A 26,148-nucleotide genomic window follows, 5' to 3' on the forward strand; every position below is an offset into this window, starting at 1 on the left:
TGAGAGTTACTGGAGTTCCTGAGAGAGAGAGAGAGAGAGAGAGGGGCGGGGGGAGGAAGGGAGTGGGGGGGGGTCCTTCCTTTCCTCGCATTACTGAAGTTGAGCAAACTTTGAGAGGACACACTGCACTTCTAGCATCTGGTCGTCATCAGGCAGCAGCCCTTCCCATGCTCACGTGTTTCAGCCAGAGTGAAGAGAATTAAGATCCTTTCTCTCTCTTGCTTCTTTAGAAAGTGGTCTTCAGGTTACCAGATGAACTAAAATTGTTCTTGTTCCCAAACGTTGATTACTGCTGCATGGATACACAAAAGAGGTTTGATTGCAGAAAACAAACCAGAAGAAAGCTTTTGCTGACATTTGTTTGAGTTCTCTCTGGCTACTTGGATATGAACAAACTAACTCTCCTCTCACAACCCAACAGCAGACTTTGTCTTTGACAACTAAGAGAGAAACTCTTCAAGCAAGGATCTCTTGTCTTGTTTTTAGGTTACGGATCACTTAGTTTTACGTTTCTCTTTTGCGTCATGACTTCTAGTTATGCACATGTAATGGATAGGCAAGCCACAATATCAAACCGCCTGGAGAATGCCATCACGTCTAACCTGGACAACTTTCAAGCCAAAAAGAACTTCTCAGTTAGCCACCTGCTGGATCTGGAAGAAGCTGGGGAAATGGTTGGCAACCAGGCAGAAGACAGCGTTGGGGAAGCTGGTAGAAGTACACTCGAGTCCCCAGGACTGACCAGTGGAAGTGACACAAACCAACAGGAGAGTAAGTCTGCCATAGGAGATCACATTGCGGAAAACCTTACATCGAAAGTAATCAATTGTTTGTATTTCATGACTGTAACTGCGCTTGCAGAGCGCACAAATTTAGTAGGAATGTACAAAGGAGAAGAGTAAGTTTTGGCAGTTCATCTCTGACGGTCTCGCCATCACTCGGTCATTAATTCTTCATTCTAGCTTTGATGCTAGTGAAGTATGATGGGGCTGGGGGACTTAACATGAGGTAGTGAAACTTTATGCCCACAAGGTCACCAGTTTGTCTGCAGTGTATAATGTGAACTTAACTGTTTACCACATTTCAATCACACGCAACCATTATATATCATCAAATTTTCCGATTGTTTTCAGTGACCTGAAAAAGTCCTTTGGGTTTACTTAACTTGAACATTTACACAATTTGCAATTAACGTGTATGATTTTTTTCATTTTCAAGGAGATAAGGGGAAAATTGGCATTGCACCACATTTGAATTATGTTCCACTGATGTACATGATGAAGTACGTTTTTTTCAGTATCCATTAAAGACAGCTTTAGAAATAAGAAATGCAATTTCAGCAGCAATAATCAGTGGCCACACTTTATTGTCCATATTTTGGTACACAAAAAACATTTCTTCTGGTCGTCCTTTCCCCTCGTTAAAAGACTAAATAGGTGGATCTATTGATTGCTCAGTGGTAAAATCACATTTTCAAATATTCCCTGTGAGGATGGTCGAATAACTCAGGAGCAAAAATCACTTCAGTCTTTCTGTTGCACCAAGGAATGGGTATAAACACTCCCTTGTTTCCTCTAGGAGGCCTTTTGAGTGAATCGAAATTACTTTTATAAGACTTAATGAGTGTTATTGTTATGTTTAAAGGCTAAAAATAAGAGGATTGTCTGAGTGATAAATGTGAGTGGAAGTGGCCAGGTCGCAAAGTTAATCTATGGTTATTTTTGTTGTGTCAATCACTCTCAGACGATGGACGCTAATGGGTTGTCATGATTAACGCAAGTCTTTGCGGCAACAATTAAGAACGGATAACACATCATTGGATTGCGTTGGGACTTAAAATAGGGAGATTTCATCAGTTGCTCAGGAAACATACAAAAGTGAAAAAGCAAAATTTCTCTAATTTCCATTTTTTTGTGGAAAGATTAATCTGAAGTTGATCAAAATTCAAAAGATTTTAGATTTTACAATATTTTACTTTGTATTAAAAATATTTTAAAACTGGTTTGGTTAATTTATTGTTAAAACCACGATTGTTAGTTTCTTAATTATCATTGTTGTAGTGTGAATATGTAATCAGAGGAAAACTATATTTATTTCAATTTAAACTTTAAACCATTATTATTATTATTATTGCCTGAGGGAGAACTGGTAATAAGTAGTCTAAAAGCGAGTAGTGGAAAGGTTTTTCATTTCTCATTTTGAAAATCACACTCATGAAAAGAAGACTTTTTTTAAAGGCAAAACATTTATAAACTTTAACAATAACAGTCACATGATATGCTGTTATTATTAAATTATGACCCTTATTATTATTATTATTACTGACGATCGCCTCGTCACCGATAATCTTGCCATGCAGCGTCTGGAATATGTATGGAATTCAGTTTGGCAGGTATACATTTTTAAAGAAACCTTTGCAGGAGGCAATACAAACTGAGACCTTTACAACAATAGTATTTAGAGAAAAATCTGGGCGATAAAAATTGTGAAAGCACTGGTTGGCTATTACGTCTGATCAAGAGTATTACATGACAATGCTGACAAAATCATTTTGCTAATTGACCTGCTCTAACTTACTGTGAAGTGCGACTGTTTGTTTTTAATCAAAGGTTAAAGGTCAACAAGTTTTTAAACTTCTCAATTTGTAATTGAATCTAATAATACCTGCAGACATGTCAATCACTGTCAATAAATCAAGTTTTAATCAAATCAAAAGCATTTAACGTCATTATATGACTGTGCATACAGCAAAATAACGAGCGCTTCTCCACAAGGTGCTTTATTTCTGTTATTAATCCCAGATGTTGACTTTTTTTAATGATGGATAATTTAGATACCATGCAGGTAGTAGATGAACACTACTCTGTGTTTTTATAACTGCTTGTAGATCACTATAACCCAACCCATATCAAATTTTATACAAAAGTTTACATACCCTGGCTGTAACGTGTATTGCATCAGGCAAATCCCATTTATTTTATGAATAATGGATTTAAATTAAACCATAGGGCTTTTCAGAATAGCAGTCTTCAATAAAGAAAATAATGAGTCTATTTTCATCCAATTGGCCATAACCTCCCCCCACTCCAAAAAAAACAAACAAAAAAACAAAAACCTTGATTTCTCACAAAATCTTCAAAATCAGTGTCTAAATGTATGAACAACTATATGTGTTCCAAAACCAGCATTCAATAATGTACTTTATTTTTTCCACTAAAAATAATTTTGTAAAAAATAAAAAAGGTTGGGAGAACTCAAAATATCAAGGCTACAAATTTGCATAAGATTTCAAATTGGGCAATTCAACCCACTGTTTTGTTATTTTTCCTGGATATTGTATAAATGAAAAAAGTTTACAGAATTGTTTGTCCCTTGTACTGAACCCCAACTTACACATAAAAGCGATTCCGCAAATTGTTTTGTACCAATTAACATCTAACATTATTCTAACATAATAAATAGTAAATAAATAATTTTTATTTTACCCAACCTCAATTACTATTTTAGGCCAAAATATAGTTTTCTACAGTGTACGTGTGTATGTAGGTGGCCGCGAATGGTACCCCCTTCCGCTCCCCCCCATATATGGAATGGGTTACAAAAGCACTTTTCAAAATGTGATTTTCAGCATCAGATATTTTGTATTTTAGGTTTAAAAGTGGACTGCAACTTCAGGTGGAAGTAATAGCTTGTAAAATAAGATGGTGACAGGCAAATAAACAGGCTCAGTGTTGACACGCTTCAGCAACAGCCCCTGTTGTCAGTCTGACAACAGTGTGTTTGTCAGAGAAGGGAAGAATGCTCCAATTTACTTTCGAGAACAATTATTTATTTGTTCACTTTTTAATTTACATGTAGATCTACAGAAAATTTGTCTTCATATAAGAGTAATAACAATCAACCTGTGCCAGACAGTCACCCCTGTGTAGTGATTTAAGATTTTGGTTACTCTTAAACTATTCTTGCAGGTGGGTTAAATCACATTACACAGGCTATAGAAATCCCAAAGTAAATAAGTACCTAATGGTGCAACATAATGGTGACATATAATCCAAATTACTATAGATATAAATAGTTTGTTGTTATGCATATTTTTATTTCCTTGTGCTTATATATTTAGCAGCTTTATCAATGCAGCTTAATGGAATAACATTTCAATGAGCATCTTCAAGAATTGAGTTTAAAAATGGAAATCGGTCCTAAAAACATTCTGCCAATGTGTTAACATTAAAATAACATAAAATGTTGTATTTTAATTGGTGGAATTAACAAAACCACAAAGGATAATTTCTCCCAATTCCTTGATGTTTTTGACTATTCTTGAAGCTTTGATTTTATTGAATTGAAGTTATTGAGTTTGAAAAGTGTCTACAGTTCTTTTACAGGCTTATCAATGCACCAAGTCGGAGAAACACACCAGCATTTCAATTGTCGAATAGGTACAGTCATAGCGACGATTAAAAAAAGTAGCATCAATATTCATTATCCTGTAAGAGACATGTTCATTTGACTCACACTTGAGACATTTATGGGTTTTTGTTCGTTATCAGTGTCTATTATGCCTTATTTTATTTGAAGTTATTAAAAAAATAATTTGAAGTAGAAATTCCCTCTTCTGCATCCTGTAATCTAATGTTTTGCAGTACCTGGCGAAAACGCATGCAAGAAGAGGGGGAACATTCAAACTCCACACAGGCCGGAATTTAACACAGGGTCTCAGAACAATGAGGCACCTGTGCTAACCAATCGTACACCATTCCATTGTTGCAAAAAGTTTGACAACTGAAATAATTTTCTGAAATTTTCCTCACCAATTAAATAAAATTGAATAATTTCCCACAGCACCACTGATTTGCTCTTATAGCTCTCTAGTGAGGATTGACTGCAGAAATCACTATTTGATTCCCGAGCCAGTGTGGCCAAAATGATTTCACTGGTAAAAAAAAAAAACTAAATACTTCACTTTGTCGGTTTGTTATATCAACTGATGGAGGAACGTTTAGCATCACTGAATCAGAAAATGACCTTCATATCTATATTCAGGTCAGGTTTTTATGCCAAGATGTTAACAGTGTATTGCTCAAATCTTAAAAACTTTGCTTACTTAATTGAATACAAGACATTAATAAAAGCAAGTACCTGGAGATTGTTACGTCATTGTTCAAAATTTAGGGCAGTGATTTCCAACCTTTTCGAGCTAAGGCACATATTTTACAATTGAAAAATCCCATGGCACACCAACAAAAGTAAATGTCACAAAAAAATGGATCGATTAATTACTTTATGTACTTCCTGCCATCTAATAGAAGATGATTTTTTTGTTCTGTCTGTCATTGTGCCTCACTGCCATAAATAGATGGCATTATTGCATTATTATTATGACATTATTTCTTGAAAAAAATTTTTGTTAGCAATTACATAAAATTGGATAACTTCCCACGGCACACCTGAAGAGCGCTCACGGCACACTAATGTACCCAGGCAAACTGTTTGGGAATGACTGATTTAGGGCATGAACCTTTATTTATTTGAACCTCAAAAGCAAAAATACCTGTACATAACTAAACTGTGGGCATATTTCGTAAAGTTAATGGAGCAAAACCAATATATTTTGGATTCAGCACATCAAAATTTTACCAAGTCAGCAAAAAAATAATATTGTTGACCAATGTTATTTTCTAACGTCAAGATTTACAAAACTAACTATAAACTTCTCCACCCGTGACTACATTTAATGAGGCATACAACCTTTGTCAACTTAGTTTAGCCATGCAGTACAAATAATAAATGCAGCTTAAATGTTCAAAACCAAATTGTAAGCGTGTTTAGTAATTAGTACATACATCTATCACATTCAAAGTTCTTTTTCATTTATTGCTATATAATGCCAACATTAGTAACAACCAGAAACAAAAAGTTTTCAAATAAGTTTTCAGATTGCCTTTTTATTTGGCTTTTTGACACCCGAACATCGACACACTAACAAGTACATTCTCTAACTCCTTAATTTTCTTTTTCCGTAGACGAGCAGATGAACACAGAGGAAAAGAAGAAGAGGAAGCAGCGCAGGAATAGAACCACCTTTAACAGCAGCCAGCTCCAGGCTCTCGAGCGAGTGTTTGAAAGAACGCACTACCCTGATGCCTTTGTCCGAGAAGACTTGGCCCGCCGGGTTAACCTTACTGAGGCCAGAGTGCAGGTAACGAGAGGGACGTCATTTTGGTTGCCCTTATAATTTCCTTCTTCAGAATATCTTTAATATTTTTCCAAAGAGGGTCTTCATGGATGGTGTGTCTGTGGAGTGAATGACTAGTGAATAGAATTAAAGTAAAAGTGTCTTTGACAATCTAGAAAAAGCTACATAGGCATTAGTATTATTATTAATATTATTATTATCATCAAAACAATATTGATTATTTAAATTGCTAAACATTCATAATCAAGACAATCCTTTCTGGCAGAGCAAATATTGGTGGCCATTGAAATACACATCTTTTTGGAACATTAAAGACAAAGTGTAAATAAATAAATAATAAAATTAATAGAATAAATAAGAATAAAAATCATGTTTGTTTGGAAATTTACACGTTGCCCATCAGACTACAAATACATGTGCGTAAATGAGCTTATCTAATCATTAAACCCATTACATTGTAGTCGTTATACACGATAAAGACCTGCAGTAGTTCCAACACAAATTTTTACATATTCATTCATCTCTCAGGAATAACCCCATTTATTTTTTCTCTTTACCATTTTGTGAAGACAGTTTGGCACTTCAGCTCACAGATCCCTGTATGACAGGGGTCTAGGCCTGGTTGCCCACGGGCCATTTATGGCCCCCAAGATGATATTCTGTGGCCCCCACCTTACTAAGAAAGGTTGTAAGTGCGGCCCTGAAGTTACACAGTGTTTTGTGGGGATCTGATGACCCTACAAATCATCATCACGGTGGGGTGTATAGATCTCGAGGACGTGACATCGACCATGCTTGATAAAAGCAGAGAAGCAGTTTTCATTGAGTGATAGTTACAGCAGTGTCTTCTTAGTAGTTTTGCACACAACTTGTTTAAACCAGCTTCCTTATTTATCTTGTGTTAAAAAATGAAAAAACTTTGACAAGATTGGATTTTTTTAAAAATTCATTTCTAATTTAAATTGCATGCATATGTGCTGAGGGTGTGGCCCAGCCTCAGCCAGATTCTGCCTCCAGTGACCCCAAGGTAGTTGGAGTTTGAGAGCCCTGCTGTATGGCAACAAGATAATGATGCTCTCTCAAGTGCCATAATGGTAAAGACAGATTGAGTGACAAAGAAGCCCCCTCCCCCAAGAAAAACTTATTTTTTATAGAAAAGACATCTTATCCAAACAGGAGAAAAACTCTATATTTCCAAAAATTGAATTATCATCGAGAGAAAACTCATTTTGGACACTTAATAGGAAAGACATTTTGGCATTAAAGGTTCGCAAAATATTACCTCTGAATTTTTTTTTCTTCAAAACAAGTATGACCTTTTGAATGATAAAGTCTGTAATTCCAGAAATCATATATCATATCAGAAAAAAATGATTTTAAAATTACGTCAGTGGTGTATGTTGTTACCCTTTTTCATTTATCCAATCAATCATCCATCCATCCATTTTATTAGCTGCTTATCCTCACAACGGTTGCAGGAGGGCTTGAGCCTATTCCAGCTATCAACGGCAGGAGGCAGGGTACACCCTGAACTTGTTGCCAGCCAACCGCGGGTCACATGGAGAGAGACAACAGTCGCACTCACAATCACACCCAGGGACAATTTAGAGTCTCCAATGAATACGTATTTTTGGGACGTGGGAGGAAACCGGAGTGCCCGGAGAAAAACTACGCAGGCACGGGGGCAACATGCAAACTCCACACAGACGGGGATTGAACCCGGGTCCTCAGAACTATGAGCCCAATGCTTGACAGCTGCTCCACTGTTCCACCCATTCTTCATGTAATTATATGAACATTTTTTTAACAGATTTTTGGGAGGGATTTCCTGCATGAGCTTTTCTGAATCAAAACATTTCATCAAAAGTATTGCCCTAAAATTTCAAAGTCATGGGGAAAAGTTCTCTGTGGACTAAACTACTAAAATACTATTACATGGCAGCTGCTGGGAAACTGTACTTGTTTGGAACACTTACAAAGCTTTTTGAGGAATCCCCATGGCTCCTAAAATCTCAAGACAAAATAATTACATAATGCAATAAATATTTATCTCACTTCTCAACTGCGAGATTCAAAATCTGTTGAACTCTGGACTCTGACCAGGAACTTGAGGTCTTGCAGCCATGGAAACAAGACAAACAGCAGGGCATCTCATATCACAGTTCATCTGTTAGCTCTTAGTTTATACTAAGAAGCTGATTGCTGTAAGAACCTTTGAGTGTGTTTCCACTTTGTATTAGTGGGTTTGAAGAAGCTGATAAGAGGTTTTCTGCACAATTCAAGCAAATTGCTCCTGAAGTGTATCTGCTGACAATCGGTGGTTAGTCACCTGAACACCTTAAAAAAAGATTGTCGTGACACTGCAACTGAGCCAATAAGTGTTACAAAAACTGTATGTCCAAGCCTAATATGTTTGATGGATACAAAAGTTTACGTTATCAAATGAAAGAAAAATAAAGAAAAGATATTGTTTAAAAATGGGTGACAACAAACATAGCAGTAACATAATGTATTAAAATGTAATGCCCGAAATTATTATCTACCGTGTTGGATCTTCTATTAACAAGTTATTTTGTTGACCAGGAATGAGTCTTGTCATTAGTGTTCATCCCAAGGTCAGAAGTGTAGTGTAGTTTACCAACTAATCATTACTATTTACCAATGTCAAAGCAGCATACTTGGGCCTTCATTACGCCTGTCACCATTAAGAGCGGGTTGCAAGTATGACAAACATCCATCCATCCATTTTCTTAGCCGCTTATCCTGACAAGGGTCACAGGGAGTGCTGGAGTCAATCCCAGCTGTCAGCTGTGGGCAGGAGGCGGGGTACACCCTGAACTGGTTGCCAGCCAATCGCAGGGCACATCGAGACAAACAGCCCCGCTAACAATCACACCTCGGGGTAATTTAGTGTCCAATTAGTGTTGCATGTTTTTGGTATGTTGGAGGAAACCGGAGTGCCCGGAGAAAACCCACACGGCCACGGGAATAACGTGCAAACTCCACACAGGCGGGTCCAGGATTGAACCCGGGACCTCAGAACTGTGAGGCCAACGCTTTCCAGCTGCACCACCTTGCCCCCAGTATGACAAACATTAAGAAAAAAATCAACTACAACAGAAACCTTGGACTTCTGGTGCTTATATGTCAAGAATCAACAAGAGAGAGAAAAGTGGTCATATTGTGATTAAGTAATACATTTTCCTTGGACTAATTCAGTGATCCATCCATTATTTAAGCCACTTATCCCCACAAGGGTCAAGGGAGAGCTAGAGCCTAGCTATCACCCGGCAGTAGACAGGTGCCCTGCGATCAGTTGCCAGCCAATCGCATGGTGTATAGAGACAAACAACCATTCACACCCACAATCACACCTCAGGGCAATTTGGAATCTCCAACAAACACATGTTTTTGGGATGTGGGAGGAAACCAGAGTGTCCAGATACAGTAATACCCACACAGGCACAGAGAGAACATGCAAACTCCACACAGGGAGTATGAACAGTATCTGCTGGCAATCTTAGTTTGCACATCTTTTTGTTCACTTAAATGTGATTTAGCATTTAAAAAATTTAGCTTTTAAAAGTTACAATTGAAGAGGTGTGCAATTATTTCTGATTAATTATACGCTGATTAAAAATTTAAAACACAAATATATATATATATATATATATATATATATATGTGTGTGTGTGTGTCTGTGTGTGTGTGGGTGTGTGTGTGCATGTGCGTGTGTGTTTCCTACCCTTCAGAACCAGCAAAATTCTTCTTGCAAAAGAAAAAGAGGATATTGTAACGTTGGAGCTAAAAAGGAGCACATCTGTGATTAATGCATAGCAGATCGTCATGGAAAAATCCTTTGATAATATATAGTCTTTGAGCTCATTCCTGAGGTCATGCATCAGCCTGCAGTGAGCCCCTGAGAGAACTAGCATCTAATAATGGCTGTGATTTCACAGTAAGCAACAACATTAGCTGCCCAAGAGTCTTACCATCGTGTGTTCAGAAAGTTAGATGGGCCTCATAAGAGATGGGTTACGAACCACACATTCATTTCTGCTGTTTTGTAGGTGTGTACATACTACAAAATATTACTGGACATGTGTTCAAACTAGGAATCAAAGGTGATAATAACAATCTAACGAGGAGGATTGTTTTTGGTGACTGTTTTTTTTTCCAAAACTGCTTTTTATTAGGCTGTTTGAATTCAATATAGTAAAGGGTAGTTTAGCTATATATACACCAAAAACTTGATACCCAGCAAAACACAGAATGTTTAGTGCAGACATCTCCAAAGTCCGGCCCCCGGGCCAATTGCGGCCCGTGGACAAATTTTTACCGGCCCGCGGCCTCTATCATGAAATCAATAATATGCGGCTCGCCAGCACTGTTGACCACAGTATAAAATACATGTGTACAAAAAGCTATTTTTCATATTTTTCATTTCACCAGAAGATGGCAGTAGCCCTGTGGCCGCACTCTGGCCGCCGTGACCCTTGACCTTGCGTGATCGTTTCAGCCCAGCCCATTTCTAACATGGCGTCTGTAAACAAAAAAAGGAAAGTTGACCGCGAGGGCCGCCGCTTCCAGGACAAGTGGAAATTTGAGTATTTTTTCACTGAAATACGAAACAACTGTGTCTGGCTAATTTGCCAAGAGACTGTGGCTGTTTTCAAGGAATTCAACATCAAGGGGCACTACCAGACGAAACATGCTAGCTACGACAAGCTAACTGGGAACAAACACGGTGAAAAAGTGAAGCAACTGGAAGCTGTTTTAACGGCACAGCAAAGCTTTTTCACAAGAGTCCGTGAGTCAAATGAAAATGCCACAAGGGCAAGCTACGAAGTGGCAACGCTGATTGCAAAGCACTGCAAACCTTTCACTGAGGGTGAATTTATTAAAGACTGTGTAATGAAAATGGTTGAGAAAATTTGTCCCGTGAAGAAGCAAGAGTTTGCCAATATTTGCCTGGCTCGTAATACTGTGGTACGGAGAATTGAAGACGTTTCATTAGATATTAAGAGACAGTTAGAGGCAAAAGGAACTGAGTTTGACTTTTTCTCGTTAGCGTGCGATGAAAGCACGGATGCGTCCGACACCGCTCAGTTACTGATCTTTTTAAGAGGAGTGGACAATGACATGAACGTGAGTGAAGAGCTTCTGGACCTCCAGAGTCTGAAGGGCCAAACAAGCGGAACGGATTTATTTGTTTCTGTTTGTTCCACCGTAGATGACATGAAACTACAGTGGAATAAAGTCACCGGGATTATTACGGACGGCGCACCTGCCATGGCTGGCGAGCGGAGTGGATTATCAAGCCTTGTCTGTAACAAAGTCAGCGAAGAAGGAGGCAGCGCTATTAAACTCCACTGTATTATTCATCAAGAAGTTCTCTGTGCCAAATATATGAAATATGATAATGTTATGAAACCGGTGATAAAGACGATTAATTATATTCGCTCCAAAGCGCTGTGCCACCGCCAGTTTCAACAGTTTCTTCTCGACATCCAGGCTGAATACGGAGATGTTTTGTATCACACCGATAAGGTGGCTCAGTCGGGGGTCTGCAGCGCTTCTTCTCTCTCAGGGAGGAAATTGGACAATTCTTGACTAAAAAGGGACAACCCATGCCACAATTAAATGATCCTGTTTGGCTGGCTGATTTGGGATTTTTAGTTGACATAACGCGACATCTGAATGCGCTGAACACAAGCCTTCAAGGGCAAAATGCAGTGGTAAGCCAACTGTATTCACACATCAAAGCCTTTCGGACCAAGCTGCTACTTTTCCAAAGACACCTGTCGCAGGCGCAGCCTAATACCGCACATTTCCCGTCGCTGCAGGAAATTGTGACCAGTTTCCCACAGATCAATATCAGTGCGCAAATGACAAAGTATGCAGCAGACATCTCATCTCTGGTTGAGGAGTTTCAGCAGCACTTTCGGGACTTTGCAGCTATTGAAAAGGAGATCACGCTTTTTTCCTCTCCTTTCTCCGTGGACCCTGATGACGCTCCAGACCACCTGCAACTGGAGCTCATTGAGCTGCAGTGTGACGCCGAGCATCGCAGTCGGCACCAACAGCTCCCTCTTGTCAACTTCTACCGCCAGCTGGATGAAGGCAGGTTCCAAGCAATTCGGATATTTGCTAAGAAAATGCTGAGCTTGTTTGGCTCCACATACATGTGCGAGAAGACATTCTCCGTTATGAACATTAACAAGAGCCGCATGAGGACGAGACTGAGTGACTCTCACCTGCGTGACGTCTTGCGCATCAAAACCACTGCTCTTGAGCCAGACATGGACTACATACTGCAGTCAAGATCCCAGTATCACCCTTCACATTAGTGCAGGCAAGACCTTTGTTAAGTCCTCTGAGTTGAATAAATTCTTAAATCTCAGTTAATTAATTTTTTTGTGATGGTCAAAATCACAGTTTGAATATGCAGTGATCATTGTTTTGTTTTCAGCACTTTTCCTACAGTGAGCATATAATAGTGAATAATATGTAATGTTTCACATGAACTTAGATATCCTTTATAGTTTTCTTAATTTTTTGTGGTTTGTGATTTCGGTAAAAACCTAAATGTAAAAAAAAATGTAAAAGTAAAAGTATGCCATTTGTAATTAAATAAAAAAAAATCCCAAAAAGTTAATTTGTATTTAATGTTAATGGTTCAAAGAATGTCAGGCTAAATAGTCGGCCCCCACACATTTTCACCTTACCAAATCTGGCCCTCTTTGCAAAAAGTTTGGACACCCCTGGTTTAGTGAGACTTTAGTTGTGGTTGTCTTGGAACATGAAAGTACTAATTGGACACTTTAGTACAATTCACAAATGATTTATGCTTTGTGTTACAGCTATTTATTGTAAAAAAATGGGGACTTTAGTTTGGAAAATAACTTAAGTAATAAATCCTTTTGACAGTATTGCGATACAGTATTTGACAAACATTAAGTTCAAAATACTGTTCTTCTTACACACTGTGGAATAATCAATTACATTCTTAACTGTGTACCACAGGTGACAGTTCTCTGCCTGGAGTGTGACACATACCAATTTATAACATTTGAACCATTTTTTTAAATGACAAGACGCAGAAAAGATGGCATGTGCTGATTGCTCTTAATGTGTGTGTTGTACTCCAGATTACCAAAAACAAGGGATATCGCCACACAAATGGAAGTCTTATCCCACCAAAGCAGATGCTGAATGAAATACAAAGAATGACTACAATGAATGAGGCAGCATGGTGCAAATGAGTCACCTTCAGTGTTAGCTCCTTCTCTTCTCCCAGCAGCCCCCGTAGCAAAGAGGGGCAGTCAGTGGATCCCTGAACAGATGGTAGAATTTGCCAAGCCAAACTGTGTCGCAACATTTACAGTTAACGTCTACAACATTTTCATATTTAGGAATTGTGGGGAGTCCTCAATCTACAGACGAGATCTGTTCCTACAGCTTAACCTGAATTTCTGCGTAAGTCGAATTTCACCATTAGTCAAAATTTACATCAAAATGCTTTGTATAAAAAACTAAAATACATTGAAATAAACAAAATAAGATGCCGTACTAATCATTACGGTGAGAGGTGGATGGCAAAGAAAGAGGGTAGGCTGTGCTGAGCAATTGCTAAGGAATCATGTGCAGGTAGCCCTTGCTAGGAAGTAAATTCCTCCTCAGCATCCTTGCCTTTCTGCTTTTTTCATGACGTGGCTTTTCCCATAATGAATATTGAGCTGATATTAAGCCTACGTTGATTCTAATCCTTTATCGATAATTTTCATAGCGGCAATGATAAAAAAGTTACTTCATTTTTTTTCTTCATGAAAATGTTGCTCATAAGAGTGAAACTAAAAAAAATGATCACCACAATCGACCGACTGAAGCCCAAAAAAAAAAAAAAACCCAGCTGTCTTCTTTTGGGCCATAATGTGTAAAAAGGTGGGGAAAAAAGGTAAAGATACTCCTAGCGCACAAACACAGATAAACAATTTGCATTAGCAAATAAGAAACACTATGGTTGTTCATTAAATTAGACATCCAGACTGTCACTAAAGACAAAATGGCAGAAGAAACACGGGCGTTGTAAAGTCAAAATGTCACAGGTCGAACACGGTCTAACATGAGGATTCCCTGTTTCGTATTTCCTTCTTCATTTCAACATGGTGCATGGTGAACAACTGGTGGGATGACAATCAACACCTCCAAAACTGAGACCATATTCCTCAGTCGGAAAAGGGTGGCATGCCCTCTCTGGGTCGGGGATGAGATCCTGCCCCAAGTGGAGGAGTTCAAATGTCTTGGGGTCTTGTTCATGTGTGAGGGAAGAATGGAGCAGGAGATCAACAGGCAGATCGGTGCAGCGTCTGCAGTGATGTGGACTTTGTTTCGGTCTGTTGTGGTAAAAAGGGAGTTAAGTCGAAAGACAAAGCTCTCAATTTACCACTTGATCTCACCGATGGTCACGAGCTGTGGGTCGTGACTGAAAGAACAAGATCCCAGATAAAAGCAGCCAAAATGAGTTTCCTCCGCAGGGTCTCTGGGCTCTCCCTTAGAGATAGGGGGTGAGAAGCTCTGTCATGTGGGAGGGGCTCAGTCTCTAGCAATTGCTCCTCCGCATTGAGAGGAGCCAGATAAGGTGGCTGGGGCATCTGATCCGGATGTCTCCCGGACACCTCTCTGATGAGGTGTTCAGGGGACGTCCCACCAGAAAGAGACCCCGGAGATGACCCAGGACATGCTGGAGAAACTATTTGTCTCAGTTGGCCTGGGAACACCTCGGGATCCCTCCGGAAGAGCTGGAAGAAGTTGCTGGGGAAAGGGAAGTCTGGGTTTCCCTGCTGAACCTACTGCCCATAGCTCTTAGTTTTTGTCTATCACAATGTAAATGTTCTCTTTTGGTAGTGGATTTTTAAAATAAGGTTTAATTTATATCATTGCAGGTCTGGTTTCAAAATAGGCGAGCTAAGTTCCGTCGGAATGAGCGTGCTATGCTGGCCAGCAAGAATGCTTCGCTCCTGAAATCCTACTCAGGAGAGGTTACGGCAGTGGAGCAACCGATTGTCCCACGCCCAGCACCACGCCCAAATGATTATCTTTCCTGGGGTAGCACTGCTTCGTACAGGTTGGTCTCCCATTAATTACTCCCCCCCCCAACAAAGATGGTTAAATCTATTTTCAATATATTGTGACTACTGTAGTTGTTGTAGACGTGTATAAAAATCATGTCATATGCAGTCACTAAAAAACATGGAGAAACATTTTTGGGAATTTAAAATACACAAATTCAATTATTAAGCAGAAAAAGTTTTTTTTTTTTTACTTAAACCAAGGTCAAACCACAAACATTCATTACATCTGGGGTCTGCTTTCACTGCAGATGATCTTCGAAAATCATGGTCTATGGAGATTCCAATCTAACATCATCATCACTGTAAATAGGAAGGGACTCAGAGCTGATCCCTGATGCAGTCCCACCTCCACCTTAAATTATTCTGTTACAACTATGGCACACCTCACCACTGTTCTGCTGCCCTCATACATGTCCTGTACTATTCTAACATACTTCTCTGCCACACCAGACTTCTGCATGGAGTACTACAGTTGCTCTCTGGGTACTCTGTCATACGCTTTCTCTAGATCCATGAATACACAATGTAGCTCCTTCTGATCTTCTCTGTAATTTCCCATCAACATTCTCAAGGCAAATAATGCATTGGCTGTATTCTTTCTATGCATGAAATCAGACTGTTGCTCCCAAATACTCACTTCTGTCCTGAGTGTAGCCTCCACAACTCTTCCCATAACTTCATTGTGTGGGTCATCGACTTTATTCCTCTATGGTTCCCACAGCTCTGTACATCACCCTTGTTCTTAAAAATGGGCACACCCTTTCCCTCCATATCTCAGACATTTCACCCTCTAGCATTCTGCTGAACAAGCTGGTCAAAAACTCTATAGCCACTTTTCCTAGATGCTTCCACACCTCAACATAAATGTCATCAGGACCAACTGCCTTTCCGTTTTTCATCATCTTTAATGCCTTTCTAACATCCAACTGACTAATTTTTTCCCATTTCCTGTTCCACCACAGTTGCCTTTTCTATGCTTACTTGTCTAATTTTTTTCTCATTTATCAACTCCTCAGTGTTTGACATTTCAGTCATTTTTTTTGCATTCACAATTATTTGAATTCACTTGCATGTGTCCATAGGCACAAACAACTGGGATTCTTTTACTGGGTCTGGGACTACTCACTTATTGTGACAAATAACTCATCTGTACCTGAAGTGCTTTTGCATAACTTCACTTACGTTCTCGTTCTATAGAGCTCGTGCACCTATGTCAACAAATCACGTGACTTTTGTTTACCTCGCCATATTGCTGGTCTAACAAAGCATTGTGCAATACTAAGTCAGTTTGAGACGACACGAAAATGTCTTATAGCACAATTCCCAGAGTCTTGTCCGATACCGTTAGTCATTTAGAAGGTGAAAATAAACGAATGTATGTGGAAAAATTAAATAAACCCGGCATAGAGGACGCGTATTTAATGCCAAAGTTGATGTTTAATAAGATAAGAAATTGGACTGTTAATTCGCTTCTGCTTGTCTTGTACAATTGGATATACACATATCTGGTGAATAAGTCATTGAGATTGACACAGAAAAGTTTGAAAACCTATCAAAGTCTGGAGATATACAAATACTTCGTTGCTGGAGCAGAGGGTTGCATCAGAAAGGGCATCCGGCGTAAAAACTGTGCCAAACAAATATGAGCGTTCATCTAAAGAATCCCATACCGGATCAGTCATGGCCCGGGTTAACAACGCCCGCCCCTGGCACTGCTAATCTGCAGGGTGTCTGAGGAAATTCAGCTACTGTGGGTCGAAGACAAAGAAGAGGAGGAAACCAGATTCATCAGCAGAAGAAGATGAATGCACAGAGCCTACAACTGAGTGTAGGGACTTTGAATGTTGGGACTATGACAGGACAAGCTCAGAACTTGGTTGACATGATGATGAGGAGAAAGGTTGATATATTGTGCATCCAAGAACACAGAGTGAAAGGTAGCAAGGCTAGAAGTTTAGGACCAGAATTTAAATAATTTTACATTGGAGTAGATGGGACGAGAAATGGAGTAGGGGTAATTTTAAAGGAAGAGCTGCCTAAGGATGTCTTGGTGGTGAAAACAATATCCGATCAAGTGATGAAGCTGAAATTTGAAATTAAGGGTGTGATATATAATGTGATTAGAAGCTATGCCCCACAGGTAGGATGTGACCTAGAGTTGAAAGAAAATTCTGGAAGGAACCAGATGAAGTAGTTCTGAGTATCCCAGACAGAGCGAGAGTTGTGATTGGTGCAGATTGTAATAGACTAGACTCAGGACAGAAGTGAGTATCTGCGAGGAACAGTATGGTTTCATGCCTTGAACGAGGACCACAGATGCATTGTTTGCCTTGAGGATGCTAGTGGAAAAGTACAGAGAAGGTCAGAAAGAGCTACATTGTGTCTTTGTGGATCTAGAGAAAGCATATGGCAGAGTACCAAGAAAGGAACTGTGGTACTGCATGCTGGTGTGGCGTAGAAATATGTTAGAATAGTACAGGATATGTATGATGACAGCAGAACAATGGTGTGGTGTGCTGTAATGTGACAGAATAATTTAAGGTGGAGGTGGGACTGCATCAGAGATCAGTACTGAACCCCTTCCTGTTTACTTGGTAATGGATAGGCTGACAATCCCCTTGGACCATGATGTTTGCAAATGATATTGTGATATGCAGTGAAAGCAGGGAGCAGGTGGAGGAACAATTAGAAAGATGGAGGCATGCACTGGAAAGGAGAGGAATGAAGACAATTTGAAGTAAAACAGAATACATGTGCGTGAATGAGAGGGGAGGAGGGGGACGAGTGAGGCTCCAAGGAGAAGAGATAGCGAGGGTGGATAACTTCAAATACCTTGGGTCAACAATCCAGAGCAATGGTGAGTATGGTAAGGAAGTGAAGAAACGGGTCCAAGGAGGTTGGCACAGCTGGCGGAAGGTGTCTGGTGTGTTATGTGACAGAAGAGTCTCTGCTAGGATGAAGGGCAAAGTTTATAAAACAGTGGTGAGGCCAGCCATGATGTACGGATTAGAGACGGTGGCACTGAAGAGACAGGGAGCAGAACTGGAAGTGGCAGAAATGAAGGTGTTGAGGTTTTCCCAAGGAGTCAGCAGGATGGATATGGTTAGAAATGAACTCATTTGCCAAAGTGGGATGTTTTGGAAACAAGGTTCGAGATAGCAGACTTCAATGGTTTGCACATGTCCAGAGGCGAGAGAGTGAGTATATTGGTAGAAGGGTGCTGAGGATGGAGCTGCCAGCAAAAGAGCGAGAGGAAGACCAAAGAGAAGGTTGATGGATGTTGTGAGGGAAGACATGAGGGCAGTTGGGGTTAGAGTGGAAGCTGCAGGAGATAGGCTAAGATGGAAAAAGATGACACGCTGTGGCGACCCCTAACGGGACAAGCTGAAAGAAAAAGAAGAAGAAGATTCAATACAAATATCAATATTTTAAAAAAATGACCCCTGGTTTTACACAAACTCGCATTTATTAACTATGATTGAAAAAATGACGACAGTTGACGGCTCGTGAACGCGGAAGTGTGTTTGGCGACAGGTCAAACTTTGCCAGAATTCATCGATCTTTTCAGCAAGTATTCAATACAAATACCAATATTCAAATAAATGACCCCTGGTGTTACACAAACTTGCATTGATTTACTATGATAAAAAAAAAAAAAAGAGAGTACCCCGTCGTCTCCACGGAACATACACAGAAGCGATGGTGGCCAGACTTAACCTTCGTAAACCTCTGTGACAGTTTTTTTTAATACGCATTGTTCTCAAATGAGCCACCTTGGCATTATAAATACTTCTTGGTAATTTGAGATTGAAAAGAATAGTTCCTACCTGAAACGAAGCTGATCGCTTCACAGGCATGTCTGTATTTTGGTTGGGCGCCATTCATCATGTTTAATTGCCGAAATCCATCAATATTTTCTGGTATTTTCAGCTGGTATTCCATAGAATGATCTCTTTGAAAATCTGTCTCGTCTGTTGTGACAACCAACAACACAACAAGTCTCAGGTATTGTAAATATCCTCCTTCGGTTCAATGTCTCCCATAATGTCGAGCAGCTCTGTTTGACTGGCAATATGGCACAGTGAAAATGGTGGCGTCACCTGCACGAGCTCTACAGACTTCTGTAATTCACTTAGTGAGTCCTACCACATTCCAGTTCCAGGCTAACGATTCTTGTCTTGTATGCTTCTTCTCCGGACCTTGTCTTTCCTATTGTGCCTTGTTCTTCTTTCACAGGTAAATAGAAAATGATTTAGTTTTTTCATTCTGTTTATACACGACGCTTTGTCTTTGTCTCTCTCACTGCTTGAGGAATTCTGTTCTGTTAGATTGATTGACTATGATCAAAAAAAAAACTTAAATTAAAATATGAAGAAATCACAGAGGAAGCTAAAAAAAACTCCACTGTGACAAAGAAACTCTTTTGTCGCAAAGGGGATGCAGATTCTCCACTCTACTTGATCTAACAGCCAAAAAGGACACACCAAAAGAAAAAAACTTCCAGGTTCTTTCCATCAGTTCAGCACAATATCTAACCTTCTAACACATTTCTTTCTCTATCCTCAATCACTCTAACCTGCTGCACACCCTTCCCATCAAGACCCCTCTGTCTGGCCAACCTGTATAGATGTAGTCTTTTCACCACCAAGACATTCTTAGCTAACTCTTTCTTTAAATTAACCCATACTCCATTTGTCTTCTCATCTACACCATGGTAAAATACTTTAAAACTTGCCCCTAAAATGCAAGCCTTATTGCATTCTGTCTACTGGACACAACACACATCTCACACACAACACAACACAATCTCCTCATCATTATGTCAACCAACTCACAACATTTTCATTGTGGATCGTGTTTGTGCAAGCTAAGAGAAAAGGGGGAGAGAGCAGCACTGCAAGGTTGTGATGTTAATTAGTGGACACAGTTAGGAGGTAGGAGCAAGAGGTGTTTGTATTCTTTTATCAAGTATGCGTCCGTGAGAGGTGAGTGGCACCATCACGTCTGTGTTCACTGTAACTTTGGTAAAGCTACGCTTTGCTGCTACCTGTCTAGTTGTGCTGCGTTATAATTGATGTTCATTTTCCCAATATCTATTGTCTTTGTTTAAGGTCCTGTGTTTCTGTATAAATACATAAATAACTTCAGTTAGTAATTTTCCCTTCTCTCTTTTTAGAGATCACATAGCTACCACAACCACTACATTCAGACAGGAAATGTGACCACAGACGTACTACGTTCACGTTAAATCCAAAACTGAAGTGAAAAGTTATATAGACAAAGTTAATGTGGGCAATATTGGATGTTTTTGGAAACTATGGACAAAGGAACCTTTATTTGATAGTGTTGGATAAAGTTAAAGCACACCAGCATCCTGCCTCTTAATTTTGTCATATCTTGCCTTCACCTATCCTTTGATGCATCTTGGCCGTGAATCACAATCAGATCAGGATTAGAATCAACGTTAATGGCCAAGTGTGTTACAACACACAAGGAATTTGGCCCGGGCGGTCGGTGCCGCCCTAGAACAACATGCAGAACAAAGAACAACAAACTAACAAAAACAAAGAACAAGAGACATTCATTTAAAGGAATGATCCCTTATCAGAGTCACAGATGTGCAAGATGCAGAGTCTTTTTGATTTAGAACTGTAACGGCATCATCCGCAGACTTGTTAGCTCGATAGGTAAACTACAGTGGGTCCAGCTGGGGACCTGTGATGCTCTTGAGCTGGTCCAGTACAAGGCGTTCAAAGGACACTCATGACCACAGATGTCAAGACAACAGACCTGCAGTCATTAAGACCTGAGACCGCTGCTTTTTTTTTTTTATTATGGAGCGTTTGAAGCAGGTTGGTACTTCACACAGTTCTAGACACCTGTTAAAGATCTTTGTGAAGACACGAGCAAGTTGGTCTGCGTAGACTTTGCGGGAGGATGGGGACACAAGGTCTGAGCCCAGCGCTTTGTTGATCTTTTGTTGTTTAAAGATCTACTTAACATCCCTTTCATGGATGTTGAATGGTGGAGTGGAAGGTGATGCGGCTTGTGGTGCGGCTTGGTGGGTGCGTGCCTTGAAAGTGTCCTTTTCATATCTTCTGAAAGGCGAATTCACGCGGTAAAGAAAACGGCTTACATTTCAAGAACAACAACTCCAAAAGCGGGCTGCAGTGTGTGCTGAGCTGTGTAATGTCTGTGCACCATTTCTCATTAGTATTAAAGCATATTCCACCTCCGTTCAATTTTTGTGCTAGCTCTGCTATGCGGTCCACTGGAAAAAGAAAAAAAGCCGGGTAGCATGACGGCGCTGTCGGGGGATGCGTCCACAAAGCCAAGTCTCCGTTAAGCACAGGAAGGCTGAATGTCCAAGGTCTTTGCAGGTCTTGATCAGAAGCTGAAGTTCATCCATTGTGTTGGCTTGTGAGATTCGCAAGATGAATCAATGGAAGCACCTGTCGGTGTCCCTTTCAGAGTTGAACTTGTGTACTGGCCTGTGCACTACCATTGATGCAAAGCTTTGTAGAGAGCATCGACAAGTAACTCCAGAAAAAGATTCAGCAAATTGGCAAGAGTTGTCGAAAAAAAGTCCGGAGAAGACCCTCTGATGGTTAGCAATTTATTTATTGTGTATTTGAGTCCCGCAACGAATGATAAACACAATAACATAAACAGTACCAGGGAGAACATACCGGAAGCTGCCACACTGGTAGACGCCATCAAATGCAAATGAAGTAGCGCTCTGGCCGGTCCTCCAGCTTGTGTAGGATAGAAATTTGGACTCCCCTATTGCAGTCATTATCTACACACCTGTGATCGACATAGCCTGCAAAACACCATCTCTCTGTTGTCTTTGACCCACAGTACCTGAATTTCCATCTGGCCCCTGCAAGTTAGTAGTGCGAATGTCGGACGTTCTTAACATGGGACATGAATTTCTGATGAAGTTTTAAGATGGATCCGCTTCCTAATGCAACCCTCTACATTTATACGGGCTTGAGACCAGCCTACAGTTTGCACTGGCTTTTGGCCCCATAGCACTGCATTATTTTTCATAATAATGACTGGACCACTTATCTTCACTCTGGGCGCAGGCATGCTGAAGCCTATTGCAGTTATCTTGAGGCAAAAGCCGAGGTACACCCGGAACTGGTAGCCAGCCAATTTCAGTAATAATAATATTTCTACTAATTTTGTTTTTAAAAAGCTGTTGATTATTTAAAACCTTGGGCATTCATAGTCAAGGCAATCATTACTGACCAAGCAAATAGTGGTTGCAAACCAAATACACTTTACAACAGTAAAGACAAAAGTGTGTAATGTAAATACATAAAGAACTTGATAAAAATCACGAGTTGCACAACTTACATTTATTGCACTTCAAACTTGTGGACACAAGTGCATAAATTATCTCATTCAACCCATTATGATCTTGGATTCAAACAGAAGTAATACTGGTACAAACATGCATTAGTTCAATTATGACCCTTTGGTGACCACTGCCACTAATTCAGATATGTTTATTGGTAAAATTAATCGATTTTCAAAAATGAAATTCTGTGGAGGCGGCACGATGGATGACTGGTCAGCACATCTGCCTCACAGTTCTCAGGTTGAAGTCCCAACCTCCCTGTTTGGAATTTGCATGTTCTCCCCGTGCCTGCATGGGTTTTCTCCAGGTCCTCCAGTTTCCACCCAGTTCCCAAAAACATGCATGGTAGGTTCACTGAAGACTGAATTACCCATTGGTGTGAATGTGAGTGGAAATATCCATCCATCCATTTTCTTTGCCCCTTATCCTCACGAGGGTCGCGGGGAGTGCTGGAGCCTATCCCAGCTGTCAATGGGCAGGAGGCAGGGTACACCCTGAACTGGTTGCCAGCCAATCGCAGGCCACAGAGAGACAGACAACAGTCGCACTCAAAACCACACCTAAGGGCAATTTGGAGTCTCGAACAAATGCATGTTTTTGGGATCTGTAACGAAACTGGAGTACCCGGAGAAAATCCTCGCAGGCACGGGGAGAACATGCAAACTCCACACAGGCAGGGCGGGGATCATACCCGGGTCCTCAGAACTGTGAGGCCAACGCTTTACCAGCTGATTCACTGTGTCGCCGTGTGGAAATAGTTGTATTTTTATCAGCTTGTCTCTTACCCAAAGATAGCTGGGATAGGCTCCAGCATGCCTGCAACCCTTGTAAGGATAAATGGTTCAGAAAACTAATGAATGAATGGAATTCTATGGGCCACGTTAATGATCAAATTATGTTAAAATGACCAATATTGCTTTGCATAAAGTCAAAATAGTTTGTCACCACAAAAGATTTTCCTGAAACACCTAATTTCGACAATTTTTTTTTTACTACATTGCTCTCAAAATCATCCATCAAACTTTTTTTTAAAGCAATATGAAGTAAAAAATATTGTTTTCATTTCAGTTTATGTTATGTTACTTTTCTGAAATGTGTAGCTGGTGTTTGGCTAAACGTTTCTTTCTCTCTCTCTCTCTCTCTCTCTCTCTCTCTCTCTCTCTCTCTCTCTCTCTCTCTCTCTCTCTCTCTCTCAGTGCCATGGCCACCTACCCACCAACTTGCTCCAACACTAACACAACCCAGGGAATGAACATGGCTAACAGCATTGCCAACCTGCGGCTGAAAGCAAAGGAGTACAGCTTGAACCAAGTGCCCACAGTCAACTGAAGGGTGGCGTGCAGGCATATAAATTAGGGGACCCTCACAACCACTCAACCCCCCACATCATCATCATTTGGATTGAGCTTCGGCCGACATAACGTGGATCATGTTTTTCCCCCCTCCCTTTTTCTATTAGAAATTAGGTGTGATAACATTTTGCCATGAGATGCAAAATGCAGGACATCAAGTGATGTTTCACTCCGAAACTTTGTTTGTCTTACAAACCGCTTTTTATCCGGAAACATCTAGACCAGATGTTGTAATCAAATATGTGTGTAGTTTTGTTTTTGTGACTGATACAGAGGCTTTTTTCCCTAGATTTTTATTTTATCATTGTTCTATCCATATTATACCAATGACAACCAAATGTTTTCAATTAATTTTGACTTTCATGTAATTATTCAAGATACAGAAGAGGCTATTGTGTTAACCAGTAGATCCTCTTGATTTTCTGTCATATCATTTATTTGTAACAGAAAACAAACATGTATATTAATGAATAAATGTATTTCAAGCAATACATTACAGTCTACAATTCAGTTAGTCCAATTACAGGTTAGCTACAATTAGTGAAGGTCTGATTGGTTTTCATTCATTTGTTCCCCCCAAAATTCAAATAAGCCATACTAACTACATGACTTCGAGACAGAATCCAATAAATCGTACCCATTTAACTATAGGAACAAAATATAGGAAATAAGTTTACAGGTGGTATTGTTTAGAGAACAACATGATGTTTGACCTCTTCCAAGACCCATTATACTTACATTTAGAACTTCAATTGTTCCACAGAGAAAAACCTCAAGCTATGCTATGTGTTTTATTTCTAGATTATTTCAATTGGAAAACATTTTCACCTTAAAAATGCAATATTTATGAGCTTCCTCTGATTAACTCTTTACATACCCCTCATTGTGTTTCATCTCTCTTCCCTCTAAAAAAAAAAAAAAAAAAAAAAGCTGTGCAGCAAAAACATTTGTACTTGTATGGTGTATGACAACTGTAAAAGGTGGCTTGCAAAAATTTATGTAACAACTGTGTTGCCAAACGAACATAAAATACACTGTTAATTGTGCAAATATCCATTTGTTTAATCAGGTTAGGGAATTCAGAACAGTTTCTCATTTACAATACTGAACTAGAGGTAATTTAGGGTTAAGAGACAATTTAGGGTTCAGTGTCTTGATAAAGGAGACTTCAACAGCAGACAGTCGTAAACAGGATTCAAACCCCAAACCTTTCGGTCAGTGGATGACCAACTGAGGTACAGCTTGCTAATTTTACATTTATGAAAGAGAAAATCTGAGAAAAATCACGTACATTTCTTAAATATACATGTACCAAACTCCCTTCAAAATATTTCCTTTTTCATCTCAATCAAATGTATTTTACTTTTATGAAGCATCAGGATGTTAATAATTTACATTTTGGTATGGATATTTTGGTATGTTTTTCTTTGTATTAATCATCAACTGAAAGGAAATTCTACATTTGACTGTCTGCCCAACACATTGTGTAAATTGAAAGCAAAATGAAAGTGGTTAAAAAATAATGCAAATTTTGAATGAAACGTTTAAGTTTTTGACATCTAAAAAACCACAATCATCCGTGTTAATCATTATAACATAATTGGCATTTTAGCTCATTTACTTCCATGAATTATTTGTTTAGTTTAACTTAACTTTTTTTTTTTAGTCCTTCCCACATTTCTTTGAACGGATCAGCGTATGTCATAATAGAATAGCAGTTCACTGATGTGGCTTCAGCATTTATCCCATCTTGCGTGCCACATTAAAAAAGGATATATTGTTGTCTTTTTTGTTTTCTTTTCTTCTCTTACTTATTTTCCTCATCACTGATCCCTGAGTGTGGTATGTCCAGTGTCAGACCTTGTCCCCCTCTCCCCTGCCAGGCGCCGGGTCTCACCTTTCATAGCCAGAGCCTGGGCTGACCTGAAGTGATTCCAGATGTGGAAATCTTTTTAACCTAAAACCCATCCCCCCCCCACCCCCTAACTCCCGCACTCTTCACCCTCTCACATCTTCTCCTCCCCCTCTTTACCCCAGGCCCTGGACAGCCACTCCATCAGGTATGACAGCGCTCCCCGAGTCTCTCTTTGCCCGAAC

At 39.8% G+C, this 26,148-nt stretch overlaps 1 protein-coding gene and 1 long non-coding RNA gene across 2 annotated transcripts in view; one reads left to right on the forward strand and one right to left on the reverse strand.

The window, feature by feature from the left end:
* Positions 1 to 26,148, reverse strand: part of LOC133504120 (uncharacterized) — a 93,209-nt gene that overhangs the window by 53,880 nt on the left and 13,181 nt on the right. The gene's annotated exons all lie outside the window — the stretch shown is intronic.
* On the forward strand, positions 313 to 24,678 carry prrx1b (paired related homeobox 1b). The gene is made up of 4 exons (XM_061826329.1): positions 313 to 771; positions 6,024 to 6,199; positions 15,142 to 15,323; positions 23,896 to 24,678. The coding sequence occupies exons 1-4, from the start codon at positions 525 to 527 to the stop codon at positions 24,026 to 24,028; spliced, it is 738 nt and encodes a 245-aa protein (XP_061682313.1). The 5' UTR covers positions 313 to 524; the 3' UTR covers positions 24,029 to 24,678.

Source organism: Syngnathoides biaculeatus, chromosome 7 (assembly GCF_019802595.1).
Source record: "Syngnathoides biaculeatus isolate LvHL_M chromosome 7, ASM1980259v1, whole genome shotgun sequence".
Lineage (NCBI taxonomy): Eukaryota > Metazoa > Chordata > Actinopteri > Syngnathiformes > Syngnathidae > Syngnathoides > Syngnathoides biaculeatus.

Bases quoted from the DNA above. Each gene is read 5' to 3' on its own strand.
- prrx1b (XM_061826329.1), top strand. From the start codon at position 525: ATGACTTCTAGTTATGCACATGTAATGGATAGGCAAGCCACAATATCA. The intron at 772-6,023 runs GTAAGTCTGCCA...CTTTTTCCGTAG, and splicing joins TGACACAAACCAACAGGAGA to ACGAGCAGATGAACACAGAG. The intron at 6,200-15,141 runs GTAACGAGAGGG...ATATCATTGCAG, and splicing joins TTACTGAGGCCAGAGTGCAG to GTCTGGTTTCAAAATAGGCG.